Genomic DNA, 21,964 nt, shown 5'->3' on the forward strand with positions numbered 1-21,964 from the left:
TATTTGGTAGTAGGTGATTTGATTGTATTTAGACCAAGATCATAGTTGAATCTAGCTTATATTAATAAACTTTTGGACCTGATTATTGGTTAATGAAATACAACAATGTAAAGGGGAGGGCACGGGAGATGTGGGGTGAGGTGAGAGAGAAAGGGAAGGCAACAAAAAGTCTGTATTGGAAACTGATGCAAATCAGACAAAAACTTGTCCAGTTATAGCTTCTGCTTTATTTTGTATTATACAGTATGCATTAATTTATGTTAGCCTTCCTATCTTGGGCTACCTTTTTATCTTTTTTTTTTTTTCTTCTTCTTATTTCTTTTTTAATTAGCTTTAGTTAGGGTCAGTTCTCCAAAGGCTTCCTCATTCCTGGAACTCACCATGTCAGAGAGAAAGAGCTCAGTAGATAGAGCTGTAGTTTCCTTAAATCATGCAGGACAAACTGTGTACACTGCTATTTTCAACTGTGCAGAGGAAAAAATCTTCTATCTGCCATCTGTAGAATCTCAAAATACAGTAAGAAGTTGGAGATTGAGAGTAAACATCTACAAGAGCATATGTCCCATTTTCAAAAATGAGTTAGTATTAGAGGATGTTTGGTTATCTAGTAGTCACCAGTAAATGCTGATCTACGTTGTCTGGTTACTTTTGAGGACACAGATTAACATCTTCAGTATAGCATAAATACATATTTGCATAATTTAAATTAATGGAGCTTAGATATGTGTATAAGACAAAGTTGGGATGCTTCAAATCAAGATGATTCTGATATGGGAAATGGCCAATAGAGATTGATGGAGATGTTACATTTTCTCTCTTGTACTCTGCCGCAGGACATAATGATTACATCTGCCCAGCTACCAATCAATGCACAATAGACAAAAACAGGCGCAAAAGCTGCCAGGCATGCCGGCTACGGAAATGCTATGAAGTGGGAATGATGAAATGCGGTGAGTTTTTTGTGTCAGTGTTTCTTGACTGGGTTTTAACTTCTCTTTTCTTTCAGCCAATTCTGTACAGCTCCACCTTGGAATCCTAAGAAGGCACGAAAAGGGAATTAGAGCAAGGTTTAAGCTGGTTTTATATGTAGAAATGCACTGATTCTTAAAGCAGAAAAGGAGTTTTATTTTCAGAAGAAAACCTATGGGAAGGAGCAGGGAGTAGGTTAAATGCAGGTAAACCGTAGCTCCTCTGCAGAACTCTGTGAAGGCAGTTTATTTGCATCTGCAAAATGGGAACCCAGGTACTACTGCTGCCTGAGCCTCAAGTCAAACTGAAATCCCTTATAATATGGGGTAGATGAGCCTGTACTGTGTTCTTTGTTTGAATGTAATGAGAGAACAGCAGCACGGCATCAGAACAGTAGTAAATTAGCCCAGTATTCTGCCTCCAGTGGTGACAGCGTGAATGTTGAGGGAAGAGTGAGACTAACAGCTAAGTGAAGCTACTGCTGAAAACTTTGAGGACAGAAGAGGTTTCTTAATTTTAATAGACCTCAAAAGAAAAATCAAATAGTAATTTGTACAGTGTCCTGCTTTTAGTCTTGAAAAGTCCTAGCACCTACAACATCCCATAGCAAGGAGTTCTGCAGCTTGAGTACATGTCTTATAAAGAACAAACTATTGTTGCTTCTTATAGTTTCCCCAGTGTACATATCAGAAATAGGCTGGGAAAACATTACATAGAAAAACTAGAGTGGAAAGGGCAAGGTCACTGTGTCTGGTCCTTGGTGATTTGCAGACATGCATCTTATTTTGTCCCATTTAATGCAGATACCTATTTCTATTTCAAGGCTAGACAGTGTTTTCACTCTCCCACTGCTTTGATCTGAAGTCTGTTTGCAGAATATTATTTCTTTCATTAAGAATATTCTTGTGAATACCAGTCTGCATTTATTGCTGGATGGTTAATGCCCATTTATTTTTGTGGCAACGATGTCTTGTAGCTTAGAGGCTCTTTTCTTTATTGTTAATGCTCTAGTTGTATTTATGGACTACAGTCATATCCTCTCACAACCTTCTTTTATTATGCTAAATAAACCAAGCAATTTCCTCTTCTTGTAAAATAGGACAGTAGACAGATTTTTGGAAGTTAGGGTAGCTTGTCCCTCAATATGCTCTAGTTTAGAATAATCCATTTTGCACTTGGGTGACCAGAATCATGGAAGATATTCCTGTGAACTCTCCTCACTGTAATAGCATTAAAACTTATCTGTTCCTGCAGGAGGTTTTCTCTGCATGCAGCCCAGGATCCTGTTTGCCTTTTCACTGGTTGCATCATGCTGACAGTTCATAATCATTCAATGAGCTGTTACGACTGCAGCCTCCTTGTTCATTTCTAGCTGATAACTCCCAGCTTAGAGCAACAGTTTCAATTGTTCCTTGTATTACTTTTGTACTCCTGAAGCACGTTTAGTTTCTGTTGCTCAAGTCAGCTAGGTCTTTCTAAATGAAGTTCCTATCTTCTGCAGCGATGATGCATCTTAGCTTTGTCATTGTTTTTCATTAGTAAGTTCTTAGCTACCTTTGCTGTCTGGCCTCCATAAAGGAAAGCCATACCCTTGCAAAGAAGACGCCTTTTGAAGCTTTAATTTCTGAGTAATGTTGGTATCATTTGTTCATCTTTATGACTGAGAATTTTACTCAATGCGTAAGTCTCTCTGAGAGTGTTTTCTATCATGATTCAGCATTGGATTTGGAGAGCTTTTGAAAAGATTGATTGTACTATAATATTATAAGATGGTTCTCCACAATGCTTTCCTTAAATTAATCCTTTTATTCTTATTGTCCAGGAAGTCCTGGTTTGTGATTAGGCATCATAGATGCTAAGGTATTACAAGTAATAAAAGATGATAATATGTAATTATGTCTTGGTCCATGTTCCTTTTAATCTTGTCACATAATCATAAACATTTTTCCCTACAATATGTTTATAGTACATTAATGACACTTTGAAACTTATAAATGTCTTCATTTTTATATTAAATATAATAGACGTGTCTATTATATCTAATATATTTAATATAATAAGTAACAGGAGTTATATTTTTAAAATAATTAGTTTTCTAATTAGTTTCAGTAGCACTGAAATCCGAGAATCTTGAGAATATAATTTAAGAATCTTTAGAATTTAATTTGAAAAAAAAGGAATATAAAAATTACATGTTTGCTAATTGAAGCAGAATTGCATGAATTACCTGATGAGTTAAGAGGCATCTGTGAATGACAGACATTTAAATGAGACAGATTTTAAGACTGTTATTCCTTGCATGAAACATAAATGACACTTCCTGCAGATCAGAGTGATTATCTTTCAAATTTTTTCTTCTTAGAGACATGCTTTAATACCACTTTTGTACTGTAGAAAGCCCTAAAAGAGTACGTTTTCTTTTTAATGAAGGCTTTTCCCAAGTCTGTGCTTTTCCCAGGTCACTTAGTGAATGCATGGGTTCACTGCTGCTAAAACCCTGCACAGGATAGAATGGTTTGTAAAAGCATATTTACTCAGCAGAGACTTGTTGTCCAGCAGAAGTGATAAAAGAGCCTCAATTACCGCTTTGCCAGTTCATGAAAGCTTGCCATAAACTCTGCACTGTTTGCATGAAATCTTCAAATCCTCATTTTGTGTATTATCAATGGATGGCTTGGCCAAAAAAAAAAAAAAAAAAGTGTGTGTTTATATATTCACATATGTTTCTGCGGGTAAATGCACTTGGGTAGTATATGCCATCTTTAAAACAGTGGGAGGTAGTAGGAAAACGTTGCTTTGGAGTTTCCTGGTCTGAAATTCTCTTGGGTGTCATTGTATTCATAAACATAGAGAAGTCAACTTGACAAGCCACAGGTATTTCAGAAGAGGCTAGCTTGGAGGTGCTTAATATCAAGGTGATAATGGATTTTCTAACAGAACATACACCACCACTTCCAAAAGCACAGGGTCTCAGACGCTGCATCTGTAAATTTCTCTGCAGGAAGTTTGTGTTGCCTACTGTTCCAATCAAGAAAACTGCTGCAAATTTTGGCATTAGGAGCAATGGTAGAAAACTAATTGCAAAGCACCGTCACCAGGAACAAGGAAAACAGAATTAGTACACATTTATTAGAAGTAAATTCTGCTCTGCAAATTTGAATAAAATTGATCAGGATAAAGCAGATCTTCTCTTAGAGCTTTCTGGTGTTTACCTGAGGATCCTGAAGTGGACTAGGCTGATGGCCCGGGGCAGTAAAAAAGAGAGGAGTTGCTTCATCACTTTGCTATAGCCACTCTGTGAGCAGCTGGACCACTGCTTTTCTTTTTTTGCTTCCTGAGGCTCGAACAAACATTCTTCCATAAGAAGACTTCAGTTTCCCTGTTGTCCCTGTTGGACTAGACTTACTTTTCCAAACAAAGATTGGTTTTGCACCCTTCCCAACAAAATGTGGAAGCTGAGGGGCCATACTAAAAACTGATGGATAGATACTGCCGTGAATACTGACACCATTCCATAAGTTTGCAGAAAAAAATAAAAAAGACTTCTATGCGGGGTCATACGAAATGTGAAGTTCAGGGTTTAGCTCTTTTCCTCTTGTATTTGTCTGCTGCATGCAGTTTCTAGATAGCACTTTGAAATACTGTAAATTGCTTTTCACGTAGAAAGTAAATGGGGAAAAATGTTTCGAGGCATTCTCTGGACATCAGATGTATTAATTGTATTTTAGCTATTTTAGAAACCATTGCAATTTCAGCTCTTGTCCTCGTATGTCCATGGCAGACAGCAGCTTCTTTGTCAGTAGGCCTGCTCTATGAATACAGGCATATTCACCAGAACACTTGCATTTGCTTTCAAAGGTGATTTGAGTGATAATGGTTTACTAATGTATACTTGAGAACAGAAAGTTTTAAGCTCAAACACTTATAAACTGATTATAATATATTCAGCGGTAGATTCTGCAATTCCTGCTGAACTGGCTAGTTACGTAAGCAGTTGCCAGGGACCAAAATCAATGTTAAGAGCAACATGCCCACCATATCAGACAGACATTTGCAATTTTCAAAGAATTTGTAAAGAATGTGTTGATTTAAAAAGGGTGTGTTCTACTGCCAATAATACCTGTTGTGATTTATTCATGGTTGAGTGAACAACTGACTCATTATAATAAGCTAACATAGAATACCCCGAGTCATAAGAGACCCACAAGGTCCATGGAGTCCAACTCCCGGCTCCACACAGGACCACCCAAAAATCAGACCATCAGACCATTGTCCAAGTGCTTCTTGAATTCTGTCAGGCTCAGGGCCGTGCCCACTGCCCTGGGGAGCCTGTCCCAGTGCCCGACCACCCTCTGGGTGCAGAACCTTTCCCTAACCCCCAGCCTGACCCTCCCCTGTCCCAGCCCCATGCCGTTCCCTCGGGTCCTGTCGCTGTCCCCAGAGAGCAGAGCTCAGCGCCTGCCCCTCCGCTCCCCTCGTGAGGGAGCTGCAGGCCGCCATGAGGCCTCCCCTCGGCCTGCTCTGCTCTGGGCTGAACAAACCAAATGACTGATGTGTCTCATTTCTTGTGTTCTTCTGATCACTTACCCATGTGGCTTATGGTGCTGTAACTGGAGGTCTTGCCCTTGATCCAGCATTCTCAGCTGAATACAGCTGTTTTCTTATGCAAAGAATTGTTCTAAATAAGAAGAGTGCAGTAGGAAGAATGATCATCTTGTGCACTTTTCCAATTCCCTGAATTACCTTTATATGAATGAATATTAGCTATTAAGTATATTTAGGGAGTTTGTGGTAAGGTCAGTAACAGTCCCTAACCTTGGAAACTTTGTTTTATTGCTGTGTCTTTACACAGACAGATCCACATCTCTGTCTAGTTAAGACAAACATTAAGCTGGTCTATAATTATTGCCTCACATAGTTTTATAAACACATGTGCCTTTTGGGTGCTAATGGATGTACAGGCAACATTTTTCAGTCCTGCCTAAACTTTGCATTTAAATGGGAAGCACAAAAGTTCCTTTACATGGTTTAAATGTTGTATTAATTGGAAAGGCTGCTAATTCCTGACAGGTCAACTGGCTGGCAAGTTTAAATGTTGTTTTCCTAGCTGTGCAATCTTACAGAGCACTCTTGCTCTCTCTTCCCCCCACTCTCTCTTCCCTTCTAAATACAAGCAAAATAAATTTTCATGTGGAAATAAATGGTATTTCCTTTAATTACCGATGAGTTATTTTAGCACACTGCTCAGTGGATCAGCCTTTGCCTGCTTTGACAGTATACATTGATTAAAAAATACACAACACAAAAATTCAGTATCCTGTTTCTTTCCTTTTCCTTTTTTTTTTTTTTTCCTCCTCCTTCACAACTCCTTTTTTTTCCATTTCAAACGAGCTGAGGACAGCTGATCAGAGCATGCTGAGTCCTACAGAAGTGCCCTTGGTTCACTTCAGTGCTGGGAATTGAACTAGGATTGATGAGCTGGTTGCAAGTGCGTGCCTGAGCACTCGCTGCTTCTGGCAGGTGTCTCTGAACTGCTGGAATTTCTTTCTTATTGTCTCACCAGATGTCTCCTCATTTCCCCAGCTCACTTTTAAACCAGTAGTTTTTCTGACTTTATTGTTTTAGATATGGTCCCTTCAGCAAACCGAACAACTCTTCCCTGTGTTTAATTTAAAGGCTGCTGTTCCTCATGAGCCCTCTTTTAGAGGGATTCACATCTCCACCAGGTACTGGAGAATAAAACCAATGCATGCCACGGAACAGCTGGTATTTTCTGCCCAAGAAAATGCCTCCTCCTCCCTGCATCTACCTATGGTTTTTAGTCCCTCTGTGCTATTTGTCTTGTTTAGCCCTTCAAGATGCCCTTGTTCAATGTGTTTCAGCGTTCTAAATAGTAAAACCCATACAAAGTGTTGCTTTCTGCTCTAGTTCAGTTATCTGCTGGTGGTTACAGTCTCTACTATGGACATTCATACGGAAGTCACAGCCACTGACTTCTCTGTACATAGAGCACCCTGATACCTTGGTGTTTCCTCATTCTGTCTCCAGTTGTACTTTTGTTCCAGTTTCTTAGCTCACTGTTGACCTTTCCTCTTTGTCTTCCCTGGTGGAAAATATTTACATACTTTCTGTTCATGATGTGACTTCAGAACAGTTTGCAGCCCACTGTGCCATTCTAATGTTTTTCTGAAGCTGACAAAGCACTTTAAGACTTTCCTCTCTCTTGACCTTCGTACATTAGTCCAAAATGAGGTTTAGCACAGAGTTCACTACATCTTCCGTGTGTCGTCTATGCCTCGCTGTCCTTTGACTCTCTCGGGAAGAAAAGGATTTGTCCATAGAGATGGCTGAAGAAATTCCTCTGTGACTCGTGCAGTTCTGCAGGTAACCTTTTTTTTGTGGGGGAGTCGTCATCAAGGCTGATTTCATAAATCTACCGTGAGATAACGTCTGCAGCTCTGTCTCTGCTGGTGTATTACCCTTCACTAATGGCCATTCAACTTCTCTGGCAGCTTCTAGCTAGATTACATTCAGCTCAACTAAGGCTATTTGGTTTTGCAGATCACTGTTTTTTTCCTTCAATCCATTCTTTGTGTAAATGTCCTGTCAGTACTCAAGCCGTTGCATCCTACCCATATGCCACAAAGGACATGGAAGCATCCTTGCCCACTGTGTTGCAGGCTTTAGGCCGGTACTTCCAGCTGGTAGTGCTTCTTGCTCCAAATGCCTCATTCCACTTGGGTTCCTCTATACTCAAGGTCTCTTTGTTGAACCAGCTTTGCCTGTTTGTCTTCTCCAGTCTCTTGTGTTTCCAGGTAGCAGGTGTTCTCTAATATCCAGAACTTCTTTAACGCTCATTTTTTTTCTCTTTTACATCTGAGGCAATTTATTGAACAGGCAGCAAGCAAAGTTTGTAACAATGTGCAACTGAAAGTTCCACAACCTTAAAGTCCTGGCAGACTTTTTTTTAGACCTTATCCATTTTGTTCAGTGCCTTCAGGTTATACCTGACTGGCCTTTGCATCTTATCCCTCTCACAGGTTGACTCAAATGGTGCTTAACATCTGTTGAAGATGAGACAGGGCTATGACCTGACAAGCCACCACACCTGGGGAACCTCTACCACTGAGTGTCTGCATTCACTCAACAACTTATTTAGCAGGATGAGCCTTGTCAATAGCATCGGAATATTTATTTGTGTGTGTGTGTGCCTTCACCTCTGTTATTTTTATTTTTGCTTGTATTTGAAACTCTTAGTTGGCTAAATGAAACTTAGTGCCAGAATCGCGTCATCTGGTTAGAATTTAGACAACTCATGTTCTAATATAATGGATGGATGTAGATGAAGAGTGGTAGGAGTTGCTGAGTCGGGTAGCATGAAAGAAAGGAAGCTGCTACGTTGCTATGTCTCTGGGTCCAACTAATAGAGAGTGTGAATGTGTATTGCCATTAGCAAAAACACACAATGCCTGTATCCGCAGCCAGCCACACTGATCAGCAGACAAAATCTAGCACTCATGCAATATAAGCAGTGGGAAATACATGCATTTATACAGTATGGATCCTTCCAGTAGCTGGGTTTAGACACTCTGTCAGGTAGCTGGCACCTACATCCCCAGTTCTTCTCAGCTGGTGTTTCTGGCCATAAAAGTCCTCAGAGTCTGCAGCCACACTCCACTCACTGGTAGTTGTCTCTTCTTCCACACGGGTGGATACAGAAACATACATATGTTATGGATGCCTCCAAAAACAGGCTTTAGAAAATCAGTGTTATCCATTAGCCTTTGGTTACTTCGGTCTTCCAGGTGCATTGTGCACAAACTCTTGCACATGTACACACATGCAAGCAGGTGTCTGGCAGCTGGTCCAAACCCATGGCCCTTCTGGTAGCTGACATCCAGATCCTCTGGTCACACTAGTGCTTGGCTTGGAACTCCTGGTCCCTACAGCTCTTCTTGTTGACTTATCTGGTGGGTGTCATTCCTGGACCACAGGCTTGTCCTTTGATAAACCTGGAAATAGCCAAGTCAGGGTGCCTGTTGGCATTGATCATGTTGTTGGGATTTTTACACCTTCATCATTCCTCTGCCCCTTTACCTTCATATACTTTATGAAATAAATATTAGGGTATGAATTATGTATCCTAATAAAGAAGAACCAGATTCTGTGACTATGGTGAGAAGTCTTTAGGCAACATGCCAAAAAAACTTCATTAATCGTAGTAGTGTCAAGATAGCAGAACTAGATGAAAAGATGCTTTTGTGTAACTTACAGGACTGAAACCAAATGAGGCAACCTCTTATTATGCTTTAAGACTCCATGGTCTCTACTAACGCAGTAATAAATGTTGGTCTGATATAGATTTATGCTACCAATGGCATTTACATATATATGAAAATTCAACCTTTGAGTATCATTTGTCAGTAGAAGAATTGATGGCTAGCACAAAAAAAAATGACTTCTGAAAGAGTTAGAGGACAATTTAGCAGTGATATTGAAAATGTTAAGTGCTGGAGGATTCCAGCTATTTAGTAACTTAATATTTTTAAATATCTTGATTTTTAATATCATGAAATCTTGTATGTTAGTTATTGACAAGGATTATTTGTAAATAAGTAAACATAAAAGGAGTGAGGGAAGCAGAAACCATGGTTGAGTGTTTTAGCAAATCCCCCAGTGTTTTTGCAGAGTCTTTTAGCTTCTTTGTATGGCAGGTCTCCAAAGACAGATAACTGATCCCAGAAATAATACTGATAGTCAGAGAATGTTTGCTGTAGTGTTAATGAAAAAAAAAAAATCGTTCTGGGAATCAAAAACCTTTGTAAAAGGGCTGTTCTGTGAAACAGAAATAGTATTCTTCAAGCAAAGCTCCAAAAACGGGCCTTGCTCCGTCTAGTTGTAGTTATCTGAATTCACTCGGGGGAAACTCCCACTGGATTAACAGCACATAGGGAGAAGGTGGGTCACCTCATTGAACACCCAGCTAGCAGAGAGGAACAGCTGTGCTTCTGGGTGAGGTATTTACACTGTGTCATGGCCAAACTTTAGAGTTCTTTTTTTTTTTTTCTTTTCCAATTGACATCTAAAACAGAATTTTAAAACCAAAGTAAACGGCTATCTTTAATTGCATTTGAAGACTTGATTTATCTCTCTCTTGATGTCAATGAGAATTTCCCCAGGGACTTGTAAAGTGGGTTAACTGTAAGCGAATAAACATTTATCTTTTTATTTTTTCTTCGGTAGAGTAAATCAAAGCCTCAACTGAAGCCAGTGGAAGTAAATTTAGGTCAATGATAAATGCTCTAGAAAGTCTGAAACTTGATGCTTCAGGTTAGAACATCCAAAATTAAAGGGTGTTTTCCCTTCTCAAACATTTGAATTTGTATAATGCAACACTGAGAGAAATATACGTCAATGCAATCATGTGCTTCTTGTGTCAGGCTCAAGAAGAGAACGTTGTGGATATCGAATCCTGCGCCGTCATCGCAATTCAGAAGATCAAGTGCATTGCATTAGCAAAACTAAGAAATACAATGAGACGGTCACCCGTGTAAAAGAGATCCTCCTCAGCACGGTCAGTCCAGAGCAGTTTGTTTTAACTCTACTTGAAGCTGAGCCTCCCAATGTGTTGGTGAGTCGTCCCAGCAAACCATTCACAGAGGCCTCCATGATGATGTCCCTGACAAAACTGGCAGACAAAGAGCTGGTTCACATGATTGGCTGGGCCAAAAAAATTCCTGGTAAGGATTTCAATCTCTTTTTTGTTTATTTTATTCAATGCCTTGATGGTATAGCACTGTGAATGTGTGGTATGAAGTTCTTATGTTTTCTATCCTATAAAAGTAATGGAGAAATTACAGCTCTTGGTAATTCACTTGAATCAAAAAACCTTACCAATAATTTGATATTTGCTGTTAGCCAAATACTTATTCAGTTTGCTAAAAAGCATAGTTGGTGTTGCATGTAATTTCTACCTCATCAACTATAAATGCCTGATTAATCTGATTAAGGATATTCATTAAAAGGTGTATTAACTAGATTGCTGTAGAAAAAAAGAAAAATAATAAGGTCAAATTGTTTCCTTGAATCTTACTGAAAGATTTCTGTTGAAGTTGGTGAAAACTGCTGTGTATCCAAGCACTGAGTCTCTGCAATTGCTTCAGCTGACATAGTTGGTACACAAGAGCTTCAGATTGCTAAGTGGCACATAGTATCGATCTCAGAATTATTGTGTGCACTCCTTAAAAACAACAATCAATAAGGATGCTTTGGGTTGTTGGCAACACAAAGAACATACACTGAAGTGCAGCTACATGTCTTACTGCCTTGAATGTAGCCACTCTCTAATGCAGCTACAGTACCGTGGCAATGTACCATTTCTCTCCTTACAAACTGAAGTAAGTGGTGAACATGTGCAATTTCTCCTCCATGAAGGGCCCACTTTAAAACAGCCATAATAAAGAAGAAAAGACAGAGTAAAAGCAGCCAAAACATAGAGAAGATAGCTGGCAAAACTGTGTGGAAAAAAATGCTGGCTGACATAGACTAAACTGTAGACCGTAGCCCTTTAGTGAGAGCTAAGGTGGCCAACTAAATAGTACTGAGCTAAAAGAAGCATTGAATAATTGACAGAGACACAGCAGTGTGGAGCTTAATCTTTAACTTCAGCTATAGTGCTCTGCTAGGAGCAATCCCTGCAGCTATGTGCACCTTGCATGGCTAATGCATTCCACAGTGCATCTAGAGGTCCTAAGCCCACGGATGTCAGGACTGAGGAGTCATCACAGCATGGTTCTCACTTAGATTTTAAGCTGAAGGCAAGCAGAGTGTGCCCATGTCTTGTCACTGTAAGCAGTGCCTGCTACTGCTCGAATACATGCCCAGGAAGACATGACAGTAATCCTTATATATAGAAAAAAACAGAGTGCGTACACAGTACAGGAGTTAGTCTTCATGGGGAAAATTTTGTACACTCCTGAAACTAAGAATTTAGGATAAGGGAAGTATATGCTATTACGGATCCAGGTGGAGGGGCTGAAGATGCTATCAGCTCCAACTGCTGGGCTACGTCTCCTCCTTGCAGAGTCTCCGTGCCACAGACACTGTGTTGGATGGTTCAGGTATGATAGCTTTCAGGTGTGCAAATTCCAGTTTAGGTGCTGGGGCACGAACATCCTAAACTGTGCTGGCTATTTGTACAGTGATAGTGGTTTTGCTGTTAACATGGAGTGCTTTAAACTGGGTGTCAGAATCCTTAATTCTTATTTTCCCTGAGTTAAGGAACAGTGAAAATAACCATCAAGTAAGTAACTGTAAGGGTAAAAATGGTGTCTATTGCTATAATTTATTTTTTGATTTAAAAAAGCTGATTAATAGATACCATTTCAGAGGACTCTGTATAGTTCTGTTAGCCTGGTAGGAAATGAACTGGGGGGGGGAGGGAAATAAAGTAATACAGGGAAAACAGTCTTAGGAAATGACCTGATTTTAAGCAATAAAAAGCTTGGAGCTGGAAGCCATCGTGCAGCGGGAAGGCTATGACTTGGTTGCCATCACAGAATCGTGGTGGGACAACTCTCATGACTGGAGTGCTGCAATGTCTGGCTATAGGCTCTTCAGAAGGGACAGGCAGCACAGAAGGGGTGGTGGTGTGGCTCTCTATATTACTGATTTGATGTTGTGGAACTTGAGGCTGGGAATGATAAGGTTGAGTCCCTGTGGGTTAGGATCAGAGGGAAGGCCAACAAGGCAAGCATCCTGGTGGGGTCTGTTATAGACTGCTGAACCAGGATGAGGAGACGGATGAGGGGTTCTACAGGCAGCTGGCAGAAGTTGCGAAATCGTCAGTGCTTGTTCTCGTGGGGGACTTCAACTTCCCAGACATATCCTGGAAGCACAACACAGCCCAGAGAAAGCAGTCTAGGAGGTTTCTGGAGAGCGTGGAAGATAGCTTCCTGACGCAGCTGGTTAGAGAGCCTACCAGGGGAGGTGCCCCGCTAGGCCTTCTGTTCCCAAACAGAGAAGGACTGGTGGGAGATGTGGTGGTCAGGAGCTGTCTTGGGCAGAGTGACCAGGAAATGGTAGAGTTCTCTATTCTTGGCAAAGTCAGGAAGGGAATCAGTAAAACTGCTGTCTTGGACTTCTGGAGGGCTGACTTTGAGCTGTTCAGGACACTGGTTGGCAGAGTCCCTTGGGAGGAGGTTCTGAAGGGCAGAGGAGTCCAGGAAGGCTGGGCACTCTTCAAGAAGGGAATCTTAATGGCTCAGGAGCGGTCTGTCCCCACGTGCCCAAAGACAAGCCGGCGCGGAAGAAGACCGGCCTGGCTGAACAGAGAGTTGTGGCTTGAGCTTAGGAGAAAAAAGAGGGTTTATAATCTTTGGAAAAGAGGGCGGGCCACTCAGGAGGACTATAAAGATGTTGCAAGGCTGTGCAGGGACAAAATTAGAAAGGCCAAATCTCATCTGGAGCTCAATCTGGCTACTGCCGTTAAAGATAACAAAAAATGTTTTTATGAATACATCAACACAAAAAGGAGGACTAAGTAGAATCTCCATCCTTTACTGGATGCGGGGGGAAACTTAGTTACAAGAGATGAGGAAAAGGCTGAGGTGCTTAATGCCTTCTTTGCCTCACTCTTCAGCGGCAAAACCAGTTGTTCTCTGGATACCCGGTACCCTGAGCTGGTGGAAGGGGATGGGGAGCAGAATGTGGCCCTCATAATCCACGAGAAAATGGTTGGCGACCTGCTACAGCACTTGGATGTACACAAGTCGATGGGGCCGGATGGGATCCACCCATGGGTACTGAGAGAACTGGGGAAGGAGCTGGCCAAGCCGCTTTCCATCACTTATCGGCAGTCCTGGCTATCAGGGGAGGTCCCAGTCAACTGGCGGCCAGCAAACATGACGCCCATCTACGAGAAGGGCCAGAGGGTAGACCTGGGGAACTATAGGCCTGTTAGTTTGACCTCAGTGCCAGGGAAGCTCATGGAACAGATTATCTTGAGTGTCATCACGCGGCACTTGCAGGGCAACCAGGCGATCAGGCCCAGTCAGCATGGGTTTATGAAAGGCAGGTCCTGCTTGACAAACCTGATCTCCTTCTATGACAAAGTGACATGCTTAGTGGATGAGGGAAAGGCTGTGGATGTGGTCTACCTTGATTTCAGTAAGGCTTTTGACACCGTTTCCCACAACATTCTCCTCAAGAAACTGGCTGCTCATGGCTTGGACTGGCATACGCTTCGCTGGGTTAGAAACTGGCTGGATGGCCGGGCCCAAAAAGTTGTGGTGAATGGAGCCAAATCCAGTTGGAGGCCGGTCACTAGTGGCGTCCCCCAGGGCTCAGTACTGGGGCCAGTCCTCTTTAATATCTTTATCGATGATCTGGATGAGGGGATTGAGTGCACCCTCAGTAAGTTTGCAGATAACACCAAGTTATGTGCATGTGCTGATCTGCTCGAGGGTAGGAAGGCTCTGCAGGAGGATCTGGATAGGCTGGACTGATGGGCTGAGGCCAACTGTATGAAGTTCAGCAAGGCCAAGTGCCGGGTCCTGCACCTGGGGCACAACAACCCCAAGCAGAGCTACAGGCTGGGAGATGAGTGGTTGGAAAGCTGCCTGGCAGACAAGGACCTGGGAATACTGGTTGATAGGCAGCTGAATATGAGCCAGCAGTGTGTTCAGGTGGCCAAGAAGGCCAACAGCATCCTGGCTTGCATAAGAAGCAGTGTGGCCAGCAGGGCTAGGGAAGTGATTGTCCCCCTGTACTCGGCTCTGGTGAGGCCGCACCTCGAGTACTGTGTTCAGTTTTGGGCCCCTCGCTACAAGAAGGACATGGAGGTGCTCGAGAGTCCAGAGAAGGGCAACGAAGCTGGTGAAGGGTCTGGAGAACAAGTCTTACAAGGAGCGGCTGAGGGAGCTGGGGTTGTTTAGCCTGGAGAAGAGGAGGCTCGGGGGAGACCTTATCGCTCTCTACAGTTACCTTAAAGGAGGCTGTAGAGGGGTGGGGGTTGGTCTATTCTCCCACGTGCCTGGTGACAGGACAAGGGGGAATGGGCTAAAGTTGCGCCAGGTGAGGTTTAGGTTGGATATTAGGAAAAACTTCTTTACTGAAAGGGTTGTTAGGCATTGGAATGGGCTGCCCAGGGAAGTGGTTGAGTCACCATCCCTGGAGGTCTTTAAGAGACGTTTAGATGTAGAGCTTAGTGATATGGTTTAGTGGAGGACTTGTTAGTGGTAGGTCAGAGGTTGGACTCGGTGATCTTGAAGGTCTCTTCCAACCTAGATGAATCTGTGATTCTGTGAATATTTGAAAAGGAAAAAACCCAACTTCTATTTACAGGTTTTTCTTCACTTCTGTGGGATTTTTTTTTTTTTTGGTTTGTTTGTTTACTTTGAACTATGTCAGTTTAGAAAAGCAAACAAAAATTTTAAAATTGAAATTATTTTTTAAAAATTGTTTCCAAACAAACCCCAACTTTCACATTGATCACTTTTAGCTTGTTTTCAACATACATCAGAAATAAAACAATTTTCTTGGCAATAAAAGAATTGTACGAAGAAAACCTGTTTAAGCAATCATAACCCTTCAAAAAACAGTTCCTGGGAATGTTGACGCTTTATCGCGTATGTTTGTTTTTTCTGATCACTCATGTTACACAGAACAGACAAAAAACATTAGGTTAGAATAATGCCAAAAATAGATGTGACATTTAATATGTTCCCAATCGTGAATTATATTACAATATAACACGGCATTTGGAACATCTACCTGAATGTGGATTTATTTATTTATTTTTCCTTAAAAGTGGCTATGATGACTAAAGCTCAGGACATAAAATTTCAGTTTTCAAAATTCCTCCCTGAAGCTAATCATCTAGATCCATGCTCTGGTTCATAGAGTCTTAGAAAAAAAAAAAATAGAGTTGTTGACTAACAGCCCAATGAGTCGTAATTTTACTTTCTGTAAAGCTGAATATTTGACATTGTAGCTGGGTGGTAAGAAACTCATTTTCACTCCTAAATTATTATTGGATATTATTTTGACAGTGGAAACAATTTTTTTTTTATTTTTCCTTCATATCCTAGTGCTATATATATAAAGATGCTGATAAAAGTTTTGTCTACAAAGAAAAGATAAATGCTTACATATATATTTTCTCCTTATTTAATTTTTAGTGACCTTCTTTTACTATGAATCTTACTCTGCGACTGTATTTTTGACTGTACTTTCAGCATATTGGATTGAATTTTTGTTGTTGTTCAGAAAAATAGAAAGTAATACCTGGATTTTTTTTTTTTCCTCATGAATTGCAAGGATTTTAATTCTATGTTATCACTAGGAGGAACATAACCTCTATAACTGCCTTTTACTTTGTTGTACTAGTTTAAGAGAGTTGAACAGAGTTCATAGCTGGAGCTGTACTGCTAATCAATAGGATGTTGTCATAATATTGAAGTTTGGATTCATTATGCAACCTGGTTTGTTGTTGGCCAGAGCAGCGTGTCTTTTGATACTTACTACACACCCAGCACTTTTTTCTTTTTCCTGTGCTGTTGTGGCAGTCTGTCTTAGTAATTTATATTAAAAGATTAGATATAATTTAAAGGACATGATTTAAAGGACATGTACTACAGCCACAGAAAAATGAGCAATTTAATGTACTCTGCAGCAAATGAAAAGGGACTTTAGACACTTTGAAAGAAGCTGTAGTGATAATGTGCTGTCCTCAACCTTTAAAACATGATGGTTTTGAAAAGGAAAGGGATGGTTCTAATAGTTGTGCTCAACGTTCATAAATCTTGTTGGTGCTGGTAATGCATATTTAGTAGGTGACATCTGGGATAAATCTAGATCTCTAATTAGCTGTAGATTGAAAACTGGGACTTGGTTTGACAGCTCAACAGAGATTTGGTTTTAAATCCAGGTTGTTTATGTTACAGAAAACAGCACACGCCTGTGTAACTGTTTATTTCAATAAATCCCTAAAATATCTTTGGGCTGTTGTTTCCCAGGAAACCGTCACTGTCAGTTTATCCTATTCACACTTCCATGAGTATTTTTCTAACAGCACTTTTTAAATTATGAGAGTTTGGGTCTGGCAGATAATCTGCTGTTGGCTGTAAATTCTGTAGTAAATTCTGTGACAGTGAAATCCACAAGGGAAAGTACAGCTCATGGGCTCTTGTTTACTCTTCTCATAAAATAAGGAGTAAGACTATGGATTTTGAAAGGCAGCACTTCTAGCAATGAAGAGAGAGTAAGCATTACCCAGTTTATGTCAACCTGAGGATGTCACTGACTGTCTTCCAGGCTAGTAGTTTAATAAGATGAAAACATCTGGAACATTTGTATAAATCACTGCGAGCAGGTTCTGTGACAGTGCAAATGTACTGTGTGCCTTTTAAAATTTCAGACAACTGAGCTGCAAGAAACCTGTTTCCCATGGCCAGCCCCTGTAATGATTTTTCACTATTCAGAGATGTAGATGCCAGCTCATCTAAAAGTGTAACACCTTTGCTAGGAGCTTATCTTAAGCCTCTCTGCTTTGAAAACTTTGGCCTGATCTTGGTTTTGAACAAAGGTGCAGTTTGCCCACTGAGCTGGTCTTCATCATACCTGTGTTTTATTCCTTGACTGTCTGAGCGGTCTGCTTTCCTGCTTGCCTCTTGGTAATTGACACTTTTCTGTTTTCTGTGCGTGGTTGTTGACTTTGTTTGTTTGTTTTTGTTTTGTTACTTATTTATTTTCCTTTTGTGTGCATTTTGTTTCTCTTTATTTGACTTCTGTGACTCTTTTCTACCAGTCTTTTTTTTTGCAGGAGAAGGAGCAGGGCAATGACCTTCTCTTCTGGCTGTGTGGCAGTGTTATCTGGCACTTGCTATAAGTTCTGAAGAGAAGGAAATGCTGGAACAGACTTATGCACAATTTTGCGTTAATTCTGTTCTTGCTTCCAGGTTGCTGTGTATGGAGGCAGTAGGGACACTACTACCTTCGTCAACTGCCCTTGTCTTTATTTTCTGGTTTGCTGCAATTTTGAGGAAGGAACGCATGAAAGCGTTGGGATGGAATTAATGCCCGCCATTTACAAAGTGGGTGATAACACAGAGGCACCAAGATATGGGTTCCTTCATGGGCAACCAACAAACCCAGAAACATGTCTGTCTTATGAGTTAAAGCAAATAAACAAAAAACCCTACAAGCAGCAACCATATACATTATGGGAAAAGAATGGTCTATTTTGTTAGGAGTCCTCTGCAGCACAGTGCAGTTATCTCTAAGAGGTATGAGTTTTGTGAGTGATTTTCCTCTGCTTCTCAGAAGGCTGTGGGACTGCCAGGTGCCCAGGTATAAGGCAGGTCTTCGGCTTTCACTTGCGTGTCAACAGCCGTACAGGAGCAATTGCGCTTCAGCATTACTCTAATTTATTTCAAACGTTTTGTGGAAGATTTGACAAGGATAATCACATATATTCATGTTCTCTTTTGAGATGGCAGCGTGGAACTTCTGATGACAGTGTTTCCTTTTCTGGCTTCCTTCACATCTCATGTCTCTTTCTGTTTCTTACATACTTAGTCTTTATAAAAACAGAGACATTAACACGTTGATTCACTTGATGCTGTTTTCATCATTTTAGGCTTCATTGATCTCAGCCTCTATGACCAAGTGAGGCTCTTGGAGAGCTGCTGGATGGAAGTATTAATGGTGGGTTTGATGTGGAGATCAATTGACCATCCTGGGAAACTAATTTTTGCACCAGACCTTGTATTAGACAGGTAAGAGAAATAAACTTTTTGAGGGCCCTTCAGTTGGCATGTTTGGAGAGGAGCCATGAACAGTGAGAAGAGGATGAAATATTGGAGATGCTGTTAATGGTTTATTTAACAGTATCATTTACTTGTATTTGTAACAATAATGACTTGAGGTTTCACATGCCGAGCATAAACAGTGACAGTCCACTAATTCCTCTGGCACATAACGGTGTTCAGTATCTCTGTTTTTCACTGGCTTTGTTGATTTTGGTCCTTTTGTTCTAGGGCTCTAGATGCCAACATTATAGATAACACCAATACAATGTGCTGCACTGTCAAACAATTTCTTAGAGCTGATAGATTTTCTTCCCCAAACCTCAAAATAAAAAGTAGGCATGGTTTCAAGCCATATTTTAGTTATTTTATATAGTTGTTTTTTTTTCCTGTCCTTAGTGCAGACTTCATAGATAGCTACAATAATGAGCTTTCCAGCACTAGCCAAAAGGGATTTAAAAAAAAAAAAAAAAAAACTTGTTCTTTAGCACAGAAAGTTGTTTTTTTTTTTTTTTTCCCAAGCTAAAGCAGGCTGTTTACAAGTTTAAAAAATTATTTCTCCATAACTATGTACCAGCAGGGAAGAATATGGATTAGTAAGGATGTTTTTCTGTAGTACCTTGGTATGTATTTGATCTGGGCTTCACATTAGTAAAAAGTCAGGAAACAATCTACTCTATTGGCTAGGTTTAAAATATCTCTTAACCTTTTCAACCTGGTGAAATTCATATCTGCACCAATTCTGTGGCTCGAGCTAAATAATAATCATCATCATAGATACAGAAAGCAAAATGGGTTAGTAAGAGAAATAAATTTGATTTAAAGAAGATTTGAAGTCAATTGTGATTTGCTCATATAAAACTCAATGCAGGGACATGCTAGATTGTTCAATGCAATGATAAGAAATTGCTGAAAATATATGACACAGTTAGTTCCTCGGGAGCTAATATGAGCTGAATAGAGCAGGCTTATTTGATACATTCCTTCGTCTCCTCAAGACATGGCTGGGTGGGAGCTAGCAAGCATCTGGGCATTCTGTAATTTTTTTATTTTGTAAGACCTGCTTATGCGAAACTCATCTGTAATTTGGTCGCTTTTATCTTAGCCGACCTTGAGACAACATTCCCCAGGTAATCTTAGCAGAGAAGTACTTCTCTTATGCTTGTGCTCTTGTCTTGAAACCGGCAGCTACCTGTCCTCCTCCAAAGCTCAGAGTACTCCTTTGCCAGAGGCACAGGGGAAAGCAGGCAGTATTCAGGCAGCAGCCTCTCTACGGGCAGCACCTTCTGCACCTGGTTTGTGTTATCTGCCCGTGCCTGCCTCACAGCCTGAGGGCTCAGCGCCTTCCTCTAGGGAGCCAGGAGAGGAGTGCCTCATGGTAAAAACATTATTAAAAATAATCTTGTATTACAGATAGTGCAAGAAGCATCCCTTTGGGGTCACTGTGTCGTAGAGCTTAACTGTTTTTTAAGTCCAGCACTTTTTTTTTATTATTATTTTTATTTTTTTTAAATATGAAACAGTAACTTATGTGGTTTAACATTTCTGCTGTTTAATTTCCAGCCCATTAGAATAGCTTCTGGTATTTTTATTTTTTATTTTTTTCTGATGATGCACAGTGTATTCTGAAAATGGTACTGTTTCTAACATCCAAAATGGAGAAAGGTGCATTCAGCAGACACTGCCTTGTTATTGCAAGAAATTTATTCTGGGGGGCCTTTCTTATTTATTAGGCCTCTGTCAGGTACAAACAAGGATGTCACAGGTTGTGGTATTAATTCCTGGTGAAACAAATCTGGAAAATATTCAAGGAGGTGCTGTGCTCTGCCCAGTACTACATAGTTGAAAACTGATTATCGAAAATTATTTTGTCTGTGAGGTTAAAGCCTCTTAAAGAAATGCAGTCATACTTACCTGTGGTCAATCCTGCAAGCACTTTAAACACTTTAAAGAGAAAATTAGTTTCTTAGAGGTGCTGACCTTTTATGCCAGTGTAATTTTCCATTTAGATTTCATGACAGAAGCTTTTGAATTCTCCTGAAGATGAGATGGATAGGCCTTTGCAGCCTTCTTTGTGCTATGACTTTTATCTGTCTGAGTCAGAGTTCCCTAATTCTACTTTTCTGGTAACATTTTAAATGTGTTTCCATAGGGACGAGGGGAAATGCGTAGAGGGAATTTTGGAAATCTTTGATATGCTCCTGGCCATGACCTCGAGGTTCCGAGAGCTGAAACTGCAGCACAAGGAGTATCTGTGTGTCAAGGCAATGATCCTCCTCAATTCCAGTGAGTACACAATTGCCTCTGACACTCACCAAATTATACTTATTTCAACTGTTGCTGGGAAATTATTCTCTAAAAATGGCAGAAATATCAAATGCAATAAAGCCATTGAAAGAGAAAAATAGAGAGGGACTTCTAACCATGAGATCATACAGATTTTTGCTCAAGAAACTTCTAAGCGATACTGTTTGCTGGATTTAGTGTCTATATCCTGTTCTAAAGAACCGAATAAAAGACCCCAAATTTGAAAAGCTTCTTACATGGTGGGGTTCGTGACCCAGTCTGTGGGTATGTCCTTTTCAAATGTTGATCCCTGGTGATCAATGAGAAATTTTGCTCAGATCTCTGTGGATCCTGGTCACGAGTAGTGCTGCTGCACAGCTCTGCAAGCCTGTTCTGAATTCTAATAAAACTAGTTATTCAACTGAGTGATGATTAATTGTGCTTAAATATTTCTATGTAATGGTAATTAATTGGTAAAAATAATTGAATGTACTCAACAGTTCTACAAGATGAATTTAAGGACAAAAGTTTTGCTTTGCAGCCTTTTACACAAGGCAACTAGGAATGTGTGTTTGTCCACCTTTAGGCAGTCTGCAGTAAAATCACTTTATTCTCCAGAATATTTTGCAATTAACATTGTCAAAAAAAAAAAAAAGGCAAAACAAAATAACATCTGTATAAAGAAAGATGATACTCTTTACATCTACTGTTTCCAGCAAGAAGTTTCTGCATAACTCTCAGCAAGATTCTGCAGGGTGGTAGTCCAGCTGTTATCAGACTTGTTTATAGACAGATACCATTATTTCAGTCAACAATAAGGCTGTTTCTTTTCTTTATTATTTACCAAAAAAATAATAATCAGCAGCAATGTTTTTTTCAAAGCTTCTACTCTCAAAAAATAA

The 21,964-nt window shown here is 40.4% G+C and overlaps 1 protein-coding gene across 12 annotated transcripts in view; it reads left to right on the top strand.

Moving 5' to 3' along the window:
- The window catches only part of ESR2 (estrogen receptor 2), a 51,908-nt gene that overhangs the window by 24,953 nt on the left and 4,991 nt on the right, over positions 1 to 21,964 (top strand). For all 12 annotated transcript variants that reach the window (XM_083839121.1, XM_083839122.1, XM_083839126.1 and 9 more), the window contains 4 exons: positions 834 to 950; positions 10,410 to 10,709; positions 18,608 to 18,746; positions 20,929 to 21,062. In XM_083839121.1, coding sequence (XP_083695247.1) covers positions 834 to 950; positions 10,410 to 10,709; positions 18,608 to 18,746; positions 20,929 to 21,062 — 690 coding nt within the window. The remainder of the gene's footprint in view (positions 1 to 833; positions 951 to 10,409; positions 10,710 to 18,607; positions 18,747 to 20,928; positions 21,063 to 21,964) is intronic.

Source organism: Anser anser, assembly GCF_964211835.1.
Source record: "Anser anser genome assembly, chromosome: 5".
In the NCBI taxonomy this organism is placed as follows: Eukaryota; Metazoa; Chordata; class Aves; order Anseriformes; family Anatidae; genus Anser; species Anser anser.